Below are 19,472 nucleotides of genomic sequence, written 5' to 3'. Positions count from 1 at the left end.
TCAATAACGCCTCCGAGGGAGTGTCATACTATCGCCTTCTTCCTCATAGACAAGGACCATTGGTACGGGAGTTTTGCGACCCTTCTCACGCTGCCGAGACCTCTCCGCCTCCCGGGCAGTCGGTGCCTGTCTCGGTGTACGTCGTGATCGGATCTCTCTCTCTCTTTCCTTCTCCTTTGCCGCCTCCCTGGGGACGAGCCTCAGCGGCGGTACCTGTCTAGCCGCCGCTTTTGGTCTCCGAGAGGGGTCTTGCAGAGGAACCGCGTTTTCCTTGGCCTTGGACCTGCTCAGCGCCGGGAGCCTCTCATTATATGCGGCATGTTCAGTGCCCGCGATGCTGGAAAGCTCTGGAATGCTCGTAATTCTTATTGGGTCTACGCCGTTGTCCGCCGTCTTAGTTCCAGTACCGGCGTCTTCTGTGCGTTTTCCCGACTGTCGTCTTGCATAAGCTGCCGTGGCAAATGCAGGTGCTTGTCTTTCGTGACGCCGCCTGGGGCGCGTTTGAGAGAACTGCGTCATGTGGCTCATCGGAGTGTCTGCAATCGGTGTAGGTTCCGGTAAATGCTCCGTCCAAAAAGCCTCCTTGGTCTGGGCTACACTCCCAAAGGTATAATTTGGCTGGAAGTCAGCACCTGAGCGTACCCGATTGTGAGAAGCCGGCACCAGGATGGGCAGCTCCATCTTGTCCGACCCGACGTCAGGCGCATATTTCAGGTCAAGGCGGGGATCGCCGTGGCCCATCTGCGCTTCACGAATGACCTCTCCCTTTTTGGACTCTTGGCATTCCTCTTCATCTTCCGCCTCATCCTCGGTATCCGCAGGAAGGCCTTGTCTGAGCCGTCTCTCCCTGAGCAGGTGTGTATGATATCGAATGTGGTGCTCAGATGTCAGATTTTTGCCATGTACATACTTGTATATGTCTTGCTCCTTAATATCGTTCTTCTTTGAAGTCGGCAAAATCTTATCTTCGAGAATAAAAGCTGAGATCCTTTGCACAAGAGATGACTCTGAAGCAGCATCCTGCTCTGGCTGTGGATTGGGCAGACGAGCTTGTCGCTGATGTGGCGTTGAATTACTGGCAGCATCCCGGTTCTTGTACGCTCGCTTGCTGCTGGTTGCGTTACGCCGCGGCGTATTGTCATACCTTTGTGAATCCTCTTGGGTGCGGGGCCAGGCCTCCTCGTCGGTCTCCTCATGTGACAATGAGAGGAGGGACTCGTCGCTGTCGGAAAACTCATCTAGCCGATTGGTATTGTAGTCGCCTTCACTCATCGTCGGGCGCATGTCGTCCACTCCGCGTTTCTGGGCGACTGGGGCAGCAACGTGTGACTGTGTGAACTGGGTGTAGCTAACGTGGCTGCTCGAGGGCGTGATTCCAACGCTGCTACCATCAACTCTAAAGGGACCGCTTGTGGGATGCTCACGGGGCCGGCGTGATGGTTCCCGCCAATCGTCATTGTGTTGCGGGTCTCTTTCTGGCCCTCTAGTCACCATGATTGTGTTCAGGGTGTGCTCTTGGACATCTGTTGGGGGTATCTGATTCATCTCCATGCCGTGCGCAGCGTGCTTCCCCAGGCCATTCTCATTTCTCGGTTTATCTGAAAAGCTCGTTTGGTGGTGTGCCTGCGGTGCTACGGCGTGGTGGCCGTGATCTTGCGCCGAAACAGGCTCGTGGCCCTGCAGCTTGAGTTTTGCATACGGCAGAGCGTCTGTGTCAACCACAAGTAGAGACTCTTCATCACGCCCGAGCATACCATAGAGGGAAATTTCACCAGACTTGATACCAATCACAGTAGTTGTGCCGACATAGGTAGCATCCCCCTCCGCACCGCATCTGTTTCCAAAGACGATGATAGTCTCTTGATTGGATTCGATAGAGATGATGGGTTGCAGACGCGTGATCCAGTACAACAAGGTATCCATATCTGGGTCAGCCGGTTTCCGGGAGAATTCCTCCTGGTCAACATGGGTACACCAGGCCATGCTGAGCACCACGAGGCGCGCGCCGGACTTGAGTACATAGCTGGAGAACTCATAGGACTCCCATGGAGCTTCAAACTTGTAGGGACTGTAGCGCCCTGTTAGTTTGCCGGCAAGTAGCAGGCTGCCAGGGAGAACTTACTTGATGTCCATGCAGATACCGACGACCATGTGTCCCAACGGCTGAACATGGCCAGTCCAGAATCCACTGGGCCCTTCAAGCGCCCAGGTTTCATCCGTGTAGTACAGGTGGGATTTTCTGTAATTTCCTACAACATCGCCGTCGCCGTCCATGATGATGGCCGAGTTGTAGTATTCCGGATCGGCGGGCCAACTCTTCACGGGATCAATCTTCTCCGGGTAGCCGGCGACGACGACACAGTCGTACCGGAGAGCAGCCTGCCGCGACCATGCTGCGGTGATGCCAGCATCTCCCAGCTCCAAGTGTGGCGAGATATGGCCGAGGGATTTAAAATTGTAGCCGGAGAAGGCCAGCTCGGGTAGAACCAGGAGATCAATGTCTTGCGGGTCGGCCCGGTCCAGAATGGCATCCGCCCGCTCGATGTTGTGGTCAACCTCGGCGAGCTGCGGTGCAAACTGGAGACAGGCGATACGCATATCGAGCACGGCCGCTAGGAGCGGCAGCGGGCGCGAGCGCGATCGCTCACTCGATAGGCGACTTTGGGCGGCTTCCCAGTGCGGGCGTGGATGGGCGACACACGGAACACGCAGGCTACCAGTGCTGGTAGATGATTTATGTGATACCAGAGACCAGACTTCTTGCCTGGAAGATGGAGGGTCGTCCAGAGGTGCTTTGGAAATCAAAGGGCGACGTTGAGTTGGCGGGGTGCGTGTGAGGCCAGCGAGGCTACCGAGTGGTGCACCTTGGCGATAATACTGGAGCGCTCCGTTTGCTGTCTGGTTTCTAATTGGAGGGAGGTGCGATGAGCCAGTCACGCAGTAATACCCGTCAAAAAACAGCAGTCGGTGATATTTCCTTTTGTTCTTCAAAAGGAGTTTTTTTTTTTAAGAAACAGAATTGACACTGGAAACGACCTTGTCGATGACTATCCGTATTACCGCCCGTTTGGCTGTGCTAAGCCTAGGGCTGCTTTGGTGGGCCAGTCATCAGGACGCCTCTGGTAGCTGAACGGCCAGCTAGGCGCTCGCGCTCGCGCTCCTGCTATGGGGTTTATTATTCTGGAGCAGCAAGACTGCAGCCAGTCCAATCCTCTGGTCAGCCTGGCCTGTAGATGGTCGGGCGGTTGGCTTTTTGGAGGGTGCGGTGCCATTTTCACCGCCGTCAGACCATTGCTGGTTTTGAGTCTTGGTGTCGCTGACCGCCTCCCGTCTACCCGGCCGACAACAGAAAGCGACAACTAACTAACTAGACGAGCTCGAGACGAGACTAGTCGGCGAAGCAACATCTTGACGAGAGCGCCAACCGATCGGCGCCCGCTTTCCAACGCTTGCGCGCCAGGAAGCAATTTGTGCTCGGGTTGGGCAAACACCAGAGGCCAAGGCCAAGTGCGGAGTCTTCCCGCGATCTGGACCCTGTGCACCATGGCCGCCCCTCTTGCATTTTGTTTTTTCCCTTCGACTTGTGCTAACTAACAATAATGACTCAAGACTCTCTTTTTTGTCAATGTGGCGGCTTTTATGTTTTCTTTCCGACTTGTTATTTACGGATCCTCTATGCTGGCCCTCTTCGGGGGCCGACTATCTGCATACAGAGACTGGTGGATGGCTGTCGATGCCAGGCAGACACCCTGTTAGCCCCGCCACGAGTCACATTTGTGAGCCAGGTCAAGAGCTATTATGTCGCACAAAAAAGCCTTGACGCAGGACATTTCATTGAGTGTGCGTTATCAACTAATACTGAGTAGGCATGGGCAAGGAGGAGGGAGGTGGTGTGGCCATATGTTTGCAAGCGGCTAGCGGATATTAAGACCGGGCACATTCCCTGCGGACGACAGCCAAAGCCTCCAATGAACAGTGCCAACATGGAAAGACAAGAGAGGCCTCGTCAAGGTGGCGTTCTGCCTCGCGGAGTGTGGGAGGCCATGGGCCTGTCATGTCCACACACAACGCAACGAGTGTCACCGACCCCTCTCGCCCTACGGCGGATACCAATATCGACGTTCACGTACCAGTACAAGTTGGTCTTGTGCATACTGTGTACCTACGGACAGGATGTGCCCGTTTCCGTGCTTATAAGGAAGGCTGTCGAGGATAAGTAGCACACACACCGTCTATGCAAAAGACGAAAGAGAATACTCACTACCAGCGTCCAATACAGACTATAGCAAAGGCACTCGGAAGTACTCATACTGGCTTGCTGTCTCACACTTAGGCCTGTTGTCTCGCGCGGCGTGGCGAGCAAAGAGACTCATGTCCGTAACTAGTCAATCCGCTGGTCAACACAGAAGACACGGAGGGATAACAATTAATCAATTATCACTCGACATGCATGGAGCACCGCATGCCGGGCGGGGGCTGTCGACGGCTAACTACTCGTAGTGCCCGAGGAAAAGCGACCGGGTCTCCAGCACACAGACACACAACCTGGACGAGGCGAAAAATATTACAGTGTGCTTCGTCTCTTCGCTTCCCTGCCCTGGGGCTTCACATAGCGTGATGCAACGTTTTTAAGATTCGATTGCCGCCCAGGCGCCGCATGGTCTTGATAGTAGATGATATCCCCATCTTGGGAAAGAGGATCAACTCGGGTATGACCAAGAGCAAAGGCTGACTATGTCCTTGCAGAACTTTTTATCCCGCTCAGCAGCCTAGCAGGGGACGAGCAGTATTACGAAGTAGTCGTCAGTGCCCACCGCAAAGCTACGAATAACACAGCCATGTTGTTCAAGCAGGCCAACAGCAAGCCGTTCCATTTTCTCGGGACCAGAGACCTTTTCACAGTGACAACTGTCGCGCAACAGCTGTCCATGCAGTGGCAGGTAGCCAGTACCTTGAGAGGAATATGCCCGTGCGCCAGGATGGACTCTGCCGCTTTTTTCCTGGCGAATACAGATTTCTCCGTACTGATACAACAACCCAGTCATCCTGCAGCCTGCGAGACCAACCTGCTGTGGCCCCCCCCGGGAACCGCATCCTTGCCCATGGCCGCCGAATGGCCAATCCAGCGGGCGACTGGGGCAGTGGGTTACATCGTCTGAGCCCAGCGCTTACAGCAACGTCTGTATGGTTCGCTCGGTGCCGTGGCTTGCAGGACCCCTCCCTCTCCAGCGGCCATCTGCCCAGTCACAAGGCAACCTCCGTCCCACTCAGAAGCAAGGGTGCGAGGCCGGAAAAGGTGCTATCGAGCGCTGGACACCCCCCATCGCGGGGAGGATCACTGGGCGGGAGCAAGACCAGGGAGCAAACCATCACAGACCCGATGATTGGTCCGGCTCAGAACCGCCGCGTGGTCCTATGTTTCCCGCTGGGGGGCAGGCCGCCTCTGACGGGCCAGAAAATCGTACTTCGGCCGCTTCTTCTCCACCATCCATCCATCATCAACACCGCGGCCTTCCTTCTTCAGACACATTGTGTCCCCCCAACCTTTGCAATTTCGTGCTCTCTTTCTGTGCTCTGGGGCGGGGGGCGGTGGGGGCCGATATTTTTCTACTTTTTTCCTTGCGGTTCCCAGTATCCGTTAGTACGTACGCCTTCGGCTCCGTTCTGGTCTTGCCCGCCCCCCTCCTGGTTGAAAAGAGAGACAGTCACACACAAAATATACGCCAACCTATTCACCCACCGGCCAACCTGATCGGCAGGCTTTCCATCTGGTGCATCTGGTGGGGGCTACCTCGCCCGTTGCGCCACTCATTGCAACAGTGTTCTGGCTGGGTGAGCTGATTCCTGCAGTAGGAGTGTGATGCTAGTTGGCAACCAACGTTTATTTGACTCTCCCGGGGACCGTAAAGTCCCGTTTTGTCGCTTGTGCGACTCACACGTCCTGCAGTGTGCTATATCCTCCCCTCCCACTTTATTACTTTTGGCCTGTACCGGTAGCTACCGCATAACTTCTCCTCTCTGCCTCTTTTCTGTTCCCGTCTTCCTTTCCCACATCCCAATGCTCCCTTTTTTGCTCCCTCGAGGGCTATGTGAGAAATAGAGAACTCGACACTTTGCTTCCTGTCCACAGGAGAAAGCTCTCTTTTGTTTCTCTCCCTCTTCTGCCATGAGCGAGACAAGAGACTAGAAACCTCCCCCCGCGTCGCGCCTATTTTTGCCTATTCGACTGCCCCTCAGCCTTGTGCCGGTGTTTTGCAGCCCCCAAGCTGTACCCGTGCTCTTGCGGCCCGTGGTAGGCCCTCTTTTGTAGCTCTCACCACGGGCGCCTCCACGACTGGCGCGTAGCCGTTGCCACGACCATGGCCTCACAACGTGCATTCAGAGTTGGTTCTGCTCTTCTGTTGGCCTGGGTCTTTTCGACGGCCGATGCTCTCCAGGTAACGCCAGGCTCTAAATGCGCCAAAGTTTGCCTCGACTCCGGAAGCGACAACCCGTGGAAGGCGTCCGACTCCAACACCAACATCACCGATGTAACCTGCTCGGATGCCAGTTACCTCAACACACCAGTTGGTCAACATTACCAAAGATGCCTCTCTTGCCTGCAACGGAGCAATAGATTCTGGGACGGCGAGGCTGATTTGAAATGGTTTGTCTGTAAGTCACACTGGGCTAGCATCTTGATTCTCTGGTACGTTGCTGGTAGCTTACACATGCTTCACTTGTTAGACAACCTTCGATACACACTCGACGCCTGCCTCTTTTCAATACCATCTACGCCAGCAAATGACCACGACATACCTTGTTCAACGAACGGTGCCTGCCATGCCCTCAAATCATCACTGTCCAACGACAAGCTCGAACCAAACCCCAGCCTAGCCTGGGACTACTGTGCGGCCGATGACGGAAATTTCATGAGCCAAAACCAATCCTTGTGTCGTGACTGTCTACGAAATAGCAACGACCAGGTCTACATGGCCAACTGTAAGTGAAACCAGCATCTTCCTCGGCACGCACCCCCGCCTTCCCAGGCACTAACCAGCGACCAGTCATCACGGCCCTCGAGGCCGGCTGCCGCCAAACACCCAACGACGGCGACGTACTCGGTCTGAGCGCCACCATCTTTTCCAAATCCAGCGTCGACATTATCGACCCGCAACGCGTCACAAACCCCGACCAGCCCTCTGGCGACCTCCCCGCCCCCGCCATTGCCGGCATCGTCGTTGGGGTGGTGCTCGTGTGCCTCATCGCTGTGTGTCTGCTCGTGGCGCACTGCCGCCGCGAGCGCCGCCAGGGCAGCTGGACCGACGACCCGTACGACTCGGAGCCGCAGCACAGCCCATACCGCGCACCCAACGCCTGGACCCCGAGTGGCGGAGGCCTGGGCCGCGGCCTCAAGTCCCACGTCGTGCGGCCGTATCGCGGGGAGCAGGTGTACATGGGCGGTAACAGCCGCGCGCACAGCGAGAAGACGACGCCCGTCAGCGCCACCCAGCAGCATCCGGTTGCCGTCGAGCTACGCAGTGGGCCGCCCGCCGCCACGCACGACCACGACCACGATGGCGTTCCTACGCCGCATGGCTACTACCGGCGGCGGCAGCCCTCGCAGAGCACCATTGTCACGCCGGCGCCGACGTATGACGGGGATGACTGCGACGAGCTGCGACGGGGTCGCGCGCCTTCGCGCACGCAGGCTGGCAGGGACGACGACTATTTTTCGCACCGCGGCGGCGGCGGCGAGGACCGCAAGGAGCCGCAGCCACCGCCCCCGATCAGCGTTGGCCTGCCAGCCAACCCGCGACGGCGGTCGAACACGCCCGACTCGTTTGCCGAGCAGGCCTACATGGCCGCCGCCGAGGAGTCGGAGCGCATCGCGGCGCGGCATGCCGCCCGTGCATCCCAGCTCTATTATCCAGCCTCGTCCTTAGCCGGCGCCGAAGCCGCGTCGTCCAAGAGGGACAGCTCCGGCAAGCTCTCCTCGATGCTGCCCAACGCCATGACGTGGAAAATCAAGGTGCCGAGCCTTTTCCGCTCGTCGTCGCCCAATCGTCCTATTATGAACATTTCGGCGCCGATTCTGGAGACAGCCCCACGATACTCGATTGCCCCGCGAGGTCCAGTCGTAGTTGATCCCAACAGGCAGAGGCGTGTCGTCCCACGCATGAGACAGGAAGCTGTTTCGAGTGACTTGTATGGATGAAGATACTTGAACAACAACTACTGTGTAGGCTTCAGCCGAGGCTACCAACCTACCTACCTACCTACTACCCCCATTATATCCTATTTGAATTCACGCAGTCCTTTTTTCCCCTCCTTCTGGGCTTCGTTATTTTCCTTTTTTTTTTGGCATTGAGACTGGCGGGTTTTCGCTTTTATGAGCTCATGTACCGTTTTCACTTTGATTTCCTGGCAGATTGACGTCGGACACACAGAACACTCACACTCACTATCATAATGCGAATATCCTGGGGATTATTTTCTCATTTGTAACTCTGGTTATGGTGTTTTTTCCTTGGTAGGAGACGCGGTTTTGGACAAGCATACTTGGCAATAGTAAAAAACATTTGATCATTGTTATGGTCAAAATTTCCTTGCATGTAGAGGTGTCTTGCTTCCTTCTTACAAAGAGTGCGGTACTCTGCACTTTTTTGTACTCGTATACATGTCGTACAGCGGCGTCCAGTACCTCCTTCTTCCCTCGTCTTCCGGGCATCCGGGAAGTGGTTCGAATTTGGCGGCGCCCGTGCTACTACCTGATGCATACCTGGCTGTGTGGTCACTTGTGGCTGCGATATCCGGGCGCGAGACAGCCAGAATGTGACCCCTCTTGCAGCCTGAACAGGACGGGTCGTGAAATCGAGACAACTGACTTGACCAGGCAAGACAGCCAGGGCCCCGGAAAATCTGTATATTCTTTAGGTTCTTCCGTTTGTCAGTGGACTTTTCGACGCGCAGAGTTGGGCATTTTTCTCATCCTGGTGCTTGCTAGCAAACATTGTATTAGAGACACTTCGACCGCTGGTTATCCCTGCTTGGGACCATGTTTTCGATTCTGCAAGCCATTTCTCATTTCTCTCTCCCCCTCCTGCAACCATCCTGGCCGTTCCCCCCCATGGCCCCTTCCCCCACGCCCCCAAAGCCACCCTGGCTGCTTGTTGTCCGGATGAAAAGCCGATGTTGGTTGGCGCGCTGCTCCCCCAGTCCCGCCCTACCATCACCATGCCACACCACATTTCTCTTTCTTCGCTAGTTAATTACTTGATAATTCTCTCTTTGTAGCTCATTTTTTGGCTCGTTCGGGCCATGACTTTGGTGGGGGCCAAAGGTTCCCGTCAAGCCACCCAGCGCAGCATCCCGACGTGGACCTGCCTTTTCTGCTCGCCGCCTGTCTTCTCATTGTTTTGGTTATGATTGTGCAGAGATATCCGTGTGACTTGCCCTTTTTTCAAGGGGCCACTCCCCATTTCTCATCCTCCCTTTATACGCATACACTCACTCACTCTCTCTCTCTCTCTCTCCCGCTCTTCTCCGGATCCTGGCCACTCTACCCATACGGATATGCACATCCCCTTCCCCCCTGCCCTCTCACTGCGGTCATACTGGCATGGTCCATCTCCGCCCGTCCTGTTTATTCCTTCCAAAACAACAGCACCGTCGCCCATGCTGCCAACAAAACCATCATACATCAACGTCATACACGCGCACATTCGCACATTCGCACATTCGGACACGCACACACGCGCACACGCGCACACTGCACTTATGATAAAATCGGATGCATGCATACTCTGCCCGCATCTATCATCTTGCTCCATTTCCTGGGTTGAAACTTCGACACTCCTCCTCACCCTCATCCTGCCACCGACCTCAAAACGTCCTTGAATCTCTGGTATTCTAAATTTACCAAGTCAGTGCCACAATTTGGTTTGCCCTCTATTGTTTCAGTGAAAGGAGCGGAATATTTGCCTGTTTGGTGATACCATTTGGCAGGTGCTCAGTTGGCTCCAGCTCCGACCACTCTCTGGTCCGACTTGTCTGCAATGACAGGCGTCGCTAGCCTCTAGGGCTGGCTCACATCTGTCTTGATATTACCTTCTGATGGTTCTGACCTCTTTCTCCTCTTTTAACGTTATCCCCCCTACCTCCTCTGCGCTTTGAAGTGCTGGGCACCATGCTGTGCAATATGAACTTGACACAGCTGCGTCCCGCCTTCTGGGCGCTGCCTCTGCTAGCTACCACGACAGTCGTCCTCGGTCTCCAGGTCGCACCCGGCTCGCCCTGCGCGCACAACTGTCTAGGATCAAGCTCTGATAACAACTGGAGTGCCGATGCCTCCAAGACAAATTCCAGCGAGATCACCTGCTCCGATGCGGCCTATGCGGACAGCAAAGTCGGCATCAAGTATAAACAGTGTGTCGAGTGTCTGCGCACAAGCTCCCGCGGTAATTGGGGTGAAACGGACGCAAAGTGGTTTGTCTGTGAGTCTCGTCAAACATGTACTCGCAATACCTTATGCCTAATGATATGATAGACAACTTGAGGTATGCTCTTGATGTCTGCCTCTACAATTCGCCCGAGGCAGATCCTCCCGTTCCTACCTCTCCATGTGCGGACAACCAAGGCTGCAAGAACCTCAAGTCCGCCCTTGCCGGAGACCAGCTCGTACCGACGCAAAATATGACTTGGAACTATTGCTTCCGCGACGATGGTGTCTTCATGGGCTCAAACCGTACCTCATGCAGGGACTGCCTGCGCGAGACGAAAGACCAGACTTATATGGCCAACTGTAAGCTGTTCTGAGCAACCATCACAGCACAACTTTCGCTGATTTGATATTTCTGCAGTTTTGACGGCTCTAGAGGCGGGATGCCGCCAGACACCCGAAAAAGGTACCGTCATCGGGCTCAGCGGTACTGTCTTCACCAGCCAGCAAGTCAACATGACCGACCCAGAAAGCCCACCCCCCGGAGACCACGCCTCCCTCTCGACCGGCGCCATCGTCGGCATCGCCATCGGCGTTGTCGTCTCCATATCTGTCGCCGTCGCCCTGCTGCTAGTATATTGCAAGAAGCATCGCGTCGAGGAGAACTGGGAGGACTACTTCGACGACAACCTCGCGACGCCGCAGCGTCGGGGGCCTCCCCAGGACAGCACAGCCCTACGAAACGTACAGTATCTACCCACGCAGCCAGAGGCCGTAGCAAAGTTGCCCCGAGCCCAGCAGAGAGGCAACAGTGGCCCCGCCAAGGGCTCCGAAGAACGGCCGCCCGTGTCCAGCGGTCACTACTCGGACAGCATCGAGCGGCACCTGCCCAACAGCGGCCACATCTCTCCCGCCAAAGAGCCAAATGCTGCGGCCGCCCGCCCTGATGGCTCCAGGTACGACGACCGCTCCATCTCCCGCGTCCACTCCCGCACCACTACGCGGGGCGGCTCGCCCACGGGCCATCGCGAGCCCTCGCCTCCCGCGTCGGTGCACAGGCACGTGCGATCCAACACGCCGGACTCGTTTGCCGTCCAGGCATACCTCGATGCTGCCGCCGAGTCGGCGCGCATGGCCACCGCCGCCGCAGAAGCGGCAGCGGCCGCTGGCTCCCCCACAGGGTCCTCCTCGGCGAGCACCAAGCGGCGGTCGATCCTGTCCCTCCTGTCCCTTTCTAAGCTCGGCGGTGGCCGTTCCTCCAACAAGAGCCCAGAGAGTTCGCCCGTGCATCCTGGGTATATCCTGCAGCCGCGGCTCACCAGCGACAAGGCCTTTCACGGGGACAAGAACATCTCCCGACCCATCCTCGCCAGGGAGGAGCCGCGTTTCCTCGACACCCACACCATGAGCAGCACTTCTCCCTCAGTGTCGAGAGCGCCCAAGTCTGCGACATCTCCAAAACAGACTAAGTACATTGAGTACAAGGAGGTTCCGCTGAGGGATGGTAACAGTGCCTTGTGGGATTGAAGCCTTATATTTATCCATTTTTCCCATTTAATTACAGTGAAAGTGTATCTTGGTCATTTTCTTTTACTAGGATGGGTCGATAGTGATTTTATCTGCGCACATTTCCCTTTTTCCCTTTTATGGCCGGTGTTCTCGGAGCAGGGCTACATAGTCTTTCTTACATGCGGTACTACAGAACCACTTGCTGGGCAGCCGTCATTCATTTTTTGGCTAGAAACCACGCCTCAGACGCATTTACATCTGTTATCAACTTGTCATGTTATTTATTTCACTAACGTACTGGAGTTTGTAATGCAATGATACCGTTTGTCAAAAAGATTATATTCGTGTGGTAGTGCGTATCGTTACTATCGTGCCAATAGCAATACTCATTGTTATATATACTATGGGCTTGTTATACATGGGTTGCCTACAGAGCTGCTCGAGCCAAGTTGTACACACGAGGCTAGTTACAACCTCGTAGTACAAAACATTCTACCCGAGACGGTGGCCTGAACCTCTCGTCCTCCAGGCATCTGGGAGCGGACCAGACTCAACGCCGGTGCTCCTGCCCCCTGCGAAATCACTAGCAGCGGGCGCACCAGGACGGGAGATGGCTTGGATGACGCGGCCCTCTACAACCCTCACAAGACTTGTCATGAATTTCGGCGTCTTGAGAATGTTGCGGCCGCCTCCCAGTTGGGGATAGATCCTGGTCAGGAACTCGTACAAGTGCGCAGCCACGAGACCATAAAGCCCGAGGAAGAAATCCTGAATGCCGCCAGGGAACAACAGGCTTACGCCAATCATGGCGTACGGCATCAGCGGCGCAGGCAAGGGAACAAACATGTAGTTCACCTGCAGACCCTGCTGCTGCTGCGAAGCAGTATAGGTGAGCGCGACAATGAGGCCGCGCGTCAGCGCAAAAAAGGGCATGATGGCGACAAAGTAATCAAGGATCTGACCGAGGAAGTTAGTCAGAAGTTCAAAAGCAAGGTTGCTCGTCGCTTGCAAAAGAAAAAGAAGGCTACGAAAAAGACTAAGGCAAAAGACATAAAAATGTAGGGGGCTAGAAAACCACTCGAGTGAAAATAAGATTCGCACGAGCCATCCATATAGACATCCCACCATGCCTATACCGCCCACCAGTCCTGTTTGCGAATGATGGACCGGAGGGAAGTACAGGGGTGATCTTCCTCATATTCAGGAACCGTGACAGCTGTAGAGGCAAAGCGCTGCCCGGGCAGTATGATGAGGTGTGACGCGTAGCGCGCATTGAGAAAAACGACAACGACAAAGAAAAAAGACCGAGCGAGCGAGCGAAACGGGAGGTAAAAAACTTACTGCAATGAAGCTGCACACGCAAATGAGATACCATATAAAGTCCTCTTTGCGTCGCAGCCGCGGATGGCCCGTCTCCAGGTCACTAGCCGCCTTGTAGAAGAAGTACGTGTCAAACAGCAGGCCAAGCTGGGGTCCAGTGATGAGGAAGCCCGTCACGAGGCGCCATATTTGCGGCGGGAACCGCAGGATATAGCTGGCATGCCATCCTAGCCATTGGCTTGGAATGAAACCAAAATATAGACCGACCGAGCTGACAAACATCCACGTGGCCAGAGTACTGCGCGAATCGGTTAGCATTGTCCAAGAACTGGCAGAAGAATGCGAAGAGGAACATACCGAGAGATGGGCGGCAAGCGCCAGTACTGCTCCGTGATTGTGTTATCAGGCATGGTGTGCTACGAAAGAGAAGCTCTCGATTCTCAGGTGGTGATGTGCGTGGCAGTGAAGCTCTTGTCTGTTTCTCGAAAAACGCTGAGATGAAACAAAAAGCTGTCCCGTGCGAAAGGAGGAGCCTAGGTGTGAAGCTTCCTTATGATGCAGGGGTGGAAAAAAGAACGAGCGACACACAAGCTCCAGGCAACGATGGGGGGGGAGGTGTCTTGCGTAGCTGGCGTGCTATCGTGTCATCTTCGTTTTTTTTTGTACAGGCAGAGTTTTGGCGCAAGCTGTCTAGTGTGCAGACGGCCGGTTTTGTGGACCGTAGCAAATTTCGGCGCTTGCCCCATTCTGACCAGACAATGCCGTTAGCCGAGTATAAGCGTTTATCGGGGCGCGTGCAGCTTACCCTGTATGTAGATGTAAATTGGATAGTCCTTGATATGAGAGCTTGTTTCTCGTTGAACTGTCACATTTCTAACTAGTGTAGAGATTTACTTTGAGGATCTGTCGAAGTATGTGAATCGAGTTTGTTCGGCTGCGAGAGTGAGGTGGTGCCTCGGTCTCGAGTTGCTGTTTGGTCGCGTGCCCGCTATTACATCAACACTCGTATCGGCACTTTCAGGTTCCGTCACAAACACTTCTCACACCATATTCACAACCCAATCATGCCGTCACATAGTCCCCTCAAAACAGAAGAAGCCAATGCGGCCAGTTGGGAAGCTGCAAAAGGAGCAGGCATAGGAGCCTCGAAATGGGGCGCGGGAGCCATGGTTCTCGCTGCCATCGGCCATGTTTGGTCGCCGGTCTACCGGGGCACCACGGTACAGTTCAAAGTGTACGCCGTCCATTGCCCAACGACTTCTCTTGTATGCTAATCGGCGCCAGGTTCGTGCAAATGTCCGCCATGGTGCTCGGCGGCATGATTGAGGCCGACCACAGCCTCCGCCTATACGAATACCAAATGCGCATGCAAAGGCGCGTGCAAAGGGAGCAGGCCAAGTGGGAGCGCTACCAGGACGAGTTCATCCAGGCTAACAACAAAAAATGATACACGGAAATGGCATCGAATTCATCATCCATTTCAAACTGATAAACTATCCCTGATTCTCTCTTTTACATCCACCTCCATTCATATTCACCATCATGTACGAATAGCCAGATTGTTAGGCCAAAGACCAACTCCAACGCCAAATGCAAATGCTTAACATTTCCTCACATATTTTTATTTTGCCTGGAAACGCTTGGGATCCATGTTTATCTTGCATAGCCTCACTACGCAGCCGCTCAGCTGCAGCAACGTCTGCACGCCCTCGAGAATTTTCATGTGCGTGAAGCCAATCTCCTTGATGAACTCGAGCTTTGAATGTTCGCTCAGCGTCGGAATCGTCTTGGTGACTTTGAACATAGTGCTGATGATGTCGTGGCTCGAGTATCCGAGGTCCCACAACTCACGCAGCGCGTCGAGTGCCGAGTCGACGTTGCCCTCGTAGCAGGCCTTGATCATCGCCTGCACCTTGATCGGATGCGGCGAGTCCACCACTTTGAAGACGTTGTCGCCCGAGACGAAGCCGAACCCAGAATAGGTCGACTGCAGGTTGTTGATGGCTTGTCGCATATCGCCTTCAGCGCTAAAGACAAGCGCGGCCAACCCGTCGTCGCTGTATTCCACCTTTTCGGCCTCGATGATCTGCAGCAGCCGCTTGACGACCTGCGCGTCGGTGAGCTTGGCGTAGCGGAGGATGGCGCATCGGGATTGGAGGGGCTCGATGATCTTGTTGGACATGTTGCATGCAAAGGCGAACCGTGTCGTGTTGGAGTAGATTTCCATGGTGCGCCGCAGAGCCTGCTGCGCGCCCGATGTCATGCTGTCGGCCTCGTCGAGGATGATGAGCTTGTGGCGGCCGGGCGGCAGCGTCACCTTTTTTTGCGCAAAGCCCTTGATTCGGTTGCGCACAACGTCAATGCCGCGCTCATCACTGGCGTTGAGCTCGAGGACAGCCTCCTTATACGACTCGCCCAAGAGCTCACGCGCCAGGCAGAGCACGCTCGTCGTCTTGCCGATACCAGGCATGCCGGATATGATGACGTGCGGCATGTTGCCCTCTTTGGCAATGATTTTTAGTCGTTCAATCGTTTCGGTGTTGCCGACAACATCGTCGAGGAAGACGGGACGATACTTTTCGACCCTATCCGTAGCTTGTTAGCAGGTGCTCAGATGCGGCGTAAGAGTCGTGCGAGTGACTTGCCATGGCAGCTCATAATTGGGGGCTCCATTTGTAGAGGCAGAAAGGGCTGATTTGGTAGCAGTAGTCGAGGACTCGCCCTTTTCTTCGGCTTTGGCGGCTGGCATTGTGAATCAACAGGCTGGTGAAATAATGAGGGTGCAGCAGGTAGCACTTAACGCGATAGGAAGACGCGTTTTGGTAGTTCTAGTGCTGGCATCCCGCTGAAAGCCCATGTGGCCCGTGCGCGCCAACCGCTCTGGTGGGTGTGCCCAGAAAAAAGTCGTCTCCAGCCTCCAAGGTGGACTTGGAAATTTCGACACCTTTAAATTTTTACCGATTGCATTCAACGACACATACGACACACCAAGTCCCTCGCGACGATAAAAAACGAACCTGATTCGACAAAGAAACGCTTCCTATATCCATCTCCCGAAACAAAAAACCAAAATCATGGGTGTGGCAAAGAAGACGAGAAAGTTTGGCCTTGTATGAAGCCTTATCGATAAGCCACGAAATCAAACTGACGAAAGAAATCACACAGGTCAAGCGAGTACTTGGCAAGAGCGACGGGCGACGGAAGGAAAACATAGCGAAACAAGAGGCTCTGCAGAAAAACAAGCAAAGGACGACGGTCCAGGGCGAGCTGGTGCGTGAGGTGACGCAGATGCCCAGCAACATGTTCTTCCAGCACAACACGGCCCTCGTACCGCCCTACAACGTCCTCATCGACACCAATTTCCTCAGCCACACGGTGCAGCGCAAGCTGTCGATGCTCGAGTCAATGATGGACTGCCTGTACGCCAAGTGCAACCCCATCATTACCACGTGCGTCATGTCGGAGCTCGAGAAGCTCGGCCCCAAGTACCGCCTGGCCCTTCGCGTGGCGCGCGACGAGCGCTGGCAGCGCCTCACCTGCGACCACAAGGGCACCTACGCCGACGACTGCCTCGTAGACCGTGTGCAAAAGGACAGGATATACATTGTGGGCACCAATGACAGGGCCCTCAAGCAGCGGCTGCGCAAGATTCCGGGTGTGCCACTCATGAGTGTGGCGCGGGGCAAATATGTTATAGAGAGGCTGCCGGGTGCGCCGGATTCATGAGAAAAGTTCGGATGCATTTGGACTGTATTTGGAATTTAGCGAATTGATTTTGACATGTCAATGTTTGCACAGCCCCGTTCCTGAAATTGTGCGCCCAGAGAGTCCCTCAAGTTCTCCGAAAGAGGTTGTTTCAGCAGAAGGATCAGCTCTTCTGAGTAAAATGCATGTGCCGGGGCGCGCCACGCTACGTTGTTTGTCATGAAACACCCCAGATCCTGACATTAGCTAAAATAAGAGTTGAGCAGTATGCGATAGGTTTCATTTCTTCGTGATCGACGGCCAATCCGTTGGCCATTGATGAGACGAAGCGTGTCAGCCATCGGACGATCGAGTTTAAATCAGTTCACCAAATGGCCTTGCATTGTGGAAGTCTCTATCCGTGACATGCTGGTCATGGCTGACGCCGGATATGTTCGCTGCCTGATCCGTGGCTTTTGCGCCTGGCAGTATGGTAGGTAAGAAATAGTATTTGCTCTGATTATACTCCTCTATAGTACTGGATTGCAAACTGACTCTAGATGCCTGCTATTGACAGTACGTTTCGGCTGACGCCTTGAAAAAACGGGACCCTATATCACGGTCAGCACGGCGAGAATTTATAGGGTGTTTTAGATCATAATATTGTGTGATCATCTTGCCCTACAAATTCTGATGTGACGGAACGTGACGCTGAGGATCTAACGACATGCTGAAACTCCAGTATCATGTGCAGAGACTTGCACCGCCCAGCTCAAATTCGATGACTTCGGTCTCCATGGGAGGAATACATAAAAAGAAATGAATCCCTCGGAACCAACCTACACACTTTTTTGAGACAAGTACACTACGCAAACGTCTAAGTTTTACAAGCTAAACCACTTACACCAACTGCCTTCCACTCCTTTCACGTATGTATCATTGGCTTACTATACAAGGGATACGTTTTCTAACAAGAAGCAGAACCTTCATTATGAAGCTTTCAAACCTTATCACTTCTTGCCTTGCAGGCCTGACCGTCGCAGTTCCCGCGGCTGGCCGTGGGAACCTACAGAAACGCGATGTCTCGGGCAAGGGCCTGTCTGAACTACTCGACTCTCTCATTCCTTCCAACAATGGTGCCTCCAATGAGGGCGCAGCCAACAACGGCGCAGGCGCCGGTGGCCGCGAAGGCCTTTTGGGGGGTCCGCTGAAGGATATACTTGGCGGCCTGGACCTTGGGAATCTTGGTAACTTGTTAGGCGACGGCGCCGGGGGCAATGAAGGAGGTAACAAGGGAGACCTTGGGAATCTTGGTGAGTTGCTAGGCGGCGGCGCCGGGGGCAATGAAGGAGGTAACAAGGGAGGAAAGAATGGTGGCAATGCCGAGGGCAACGCTGGCGATGCTGGCAACACTGGTGACGCTGGAAATGCAGGAGATGCAGGTAATGAAGAAGAAAATGCAGAAAATGCAGAAAATGCAGGAAATGCTGGCGACGCTGACGACGCTGGCAACGCTGAACATGGAGGAAATGTTGGCAACGCTGGAAATGCAGGAAAAGCAGAACAATCAGAAAAGGGAGAAAAAGCAGGAAATGCAGAAAATGCAGGAAATGCAGGAAATGCAGGAAATGCAGAAGAAGCAGGAAATGCTGAAGAAGCAGGAAATGCAGAAGAAGCAGGAAATGCTGGCAATGCTGGCAACGCCGACAACGCTGGAAATGGAGGAAATGGAGGAAATGCAGGAAACGATGGAAAAGGCGAAAAAGGCGAAAAGGAGAAAAAGGAGAAAAAGCAGGAAATGCCGGCAATGCTGGCAACGCCGACAACGCTGGAAATGGAGGAAATGCAGGAAAAGCTGGCAACGCTGGCAACGCTGGCAATGCTGACCAACCAACTGAACCGGATAATGAGACCCTCAAGAAGGGCCAGTCCAAGAACAACTGAAGAGCGACGAGTGCTTGGGACAAGTAGTCCCTTGACCACAGAAATGATGGCTTTGTATGAACAAGGATCTGAAGCAGTTTAGAGACATAGGTATTACGAGGCTGGATCTCATTCAAGCTCCAAGAAAAATAAAAGATTTTTGAACAACGTGCCGATTGATCCAACAATAGACACGACCCAGCCAACGATCGGTATAAGTGCTCACTGGCAATGGCTTTGGGAACTAGGAGCGGCTTCATCAGAACTCTAAAAGATTGAAAAACACCCAATTGAAGCTCGAACTATTGTTTGTAGACAAAGGTTTATTGCTCATGAAAAGATCTTGAATAATAAATATTTTACGACTTTTGCCTTGAGAATAAGCTACACCCGAAGCTCACACAGACGCCGAACCCCTCACCCACTTAAGCCGTCGGTTGATAAAGAGTACATTACCCGATAAAGGAGCACCTTTCTCCATACCAACTCACGCACTACAACTAACAATCTATGGCGCCGCCAACCAATAGCCGTTCTATTCGCTGGCCTGTTGCAGTTGGATTTAGAGCACACATTTTCTCCAGCTGTGCCTCCAACCCCGCCGCGAGCACCATCG

General features: G+C 54.2%; 6 protein-coding genes across 6 annotated transcripts; 3 read left to right on the top strand and 3 right to left on the bottom strand.

Moving 5' to 3' along the window:
• CCM_07774 (amidase) lies at nucleotides 1-3,545 on the bottom strand (the record flags this gene model as incomplete). Its single annotated transcript, XM_006672914.1, has 4 exons — nucleotides 1-2,068; nucleotides 2,123-2,977; nucleotides 3,061-3,331; nucleotides 3,365-3,545. 4 exons carry the CDS (start codon nucleotides 3,543-3,545, stop codon nucleotides 1-3), a joined length of 3,375 nt encoding a protein of 1,124 aa, XP_006672977.1.
• Nucleotides 3,546-6,359: 2,814 nt separating this feature from the next.
• On the top strand, nucleotides 6,360-8,197 carry CCM_07773 (uncharacterized protein; the record flags this gene model as incomplete). Its single annotated transcript, XM_006672913.1, has 3 exons — nucleotides 6,360-6,654; nucleotides 6,727-6,981; nucleotides 7,047-8,197. The coding sequence occupies 3 exons, from the start codon at nucleotides 6,360-6,362 to the stop codon at nucleotides 8,195-8,197; spliced, it is 1,701 nt and encodes a 566-aa protein (XP_006672976.1).
• Nucleotides 8,198-10,168: 1,971 nt separating this feature from the next.
• On the top strand, nucleotides 10,169-11,947 carry CCM_07772 (uncharacterized protein; the record flags this gene model as incomplete). Its single annotated transcript, XM_006672912.1, has 3 exons — nucleotides 10,169-10,475; nucleotides 10,529-10,783; nucleotides 10,842-11,947. 3 exons carry the CDS (start codon nucleotides 10,169-10,171, stop codon nucleotides 11,945-11,947), a joined length of 1,668 nt encoding a protein of 555 aa, XP_006672975.1.
• Nucleotides 11,948-12,421: 474 nt separating this feature from the next.
• CCM_07771 (Der1-like protein) lies at nucleotides 12,422-13,659 on the bottom strand (the record flags this gene model as incomplete). Its single annotated transcript, XM_006672911.1, has 4 exons — nucleotides 12,422-12,886; nucleotides 13,066-13,161; nucleotides 13,271-13,547; nucleotides 13,607-13,659. 4 exons carry the CDS (start codon nucleotides 13,657-13,659, stop codon nucleotides 12,422-12,424), a joined length of 891 nt encoding a protein of 296 aa, XP_006672974.1.
• Nucleotides 13,660-14,519: 860 nt separating this feature from the next.
• On the bottom strand, nucleotides 14,520-15,998 carry CCM_07770 (activator 1 37 kDa subunit; the record flags this gene model as incomplete). Its single annotated transcript, XM_006672910.1, has 3 exons — nucleotides 14,520-14,594; nucleotides 14,922-15,824; nucleotides 15,891-15,998. The coding sequence occupies 3 exons, from the start codon at nucleotides 15,996-15,998 to the stop codon at nucleotides 14,520-14,522; spliced, it is 1,086 nt and encodes a 361-aa protein (XP_006672973.1).
• Nucleotides 15,999-16,323: 325 nt separating this feature from the next.
• CCM_07769 (FCF1 small subunit) lies at nucleotides 16,324-16,975 on the top strand (the record flags this gene model as incomplete). Its single annotated transcript, XM_006672909.1, has 2 exons — nucleotides 16,324-16,359; nucleotides 16,415-16,975. 2 exons carry the CDS (start codon nucleotides 16,324-16,326, stop codon nucleotides 16,973-16,975), a joined length of 597 nt encoding a protein of 198 aa, XP_006672972.1.
• Between the last annotated feature and the right edge of the window lie 2,497 nt (nucleotides 16,976-19,472).

Source organism: Cordyceps militaris (assembly GCF_000225605.1).
Source record: "Cordyceps militaris CM01 unplaced genomic scaffold CCM_S00006, whole genome shotgun sequence".
In the NCBI taxonomy this organism is placed as follows: Eukaryota; Fungi; Ascomycota; class Sordariomycetes; order Hypocreales; family Cordycipitaceae; genus Cordyceps; species Cordyceps militaris.
This window is presented reverse-complemented; position numbering and strand designations above follow the sequence as displayed.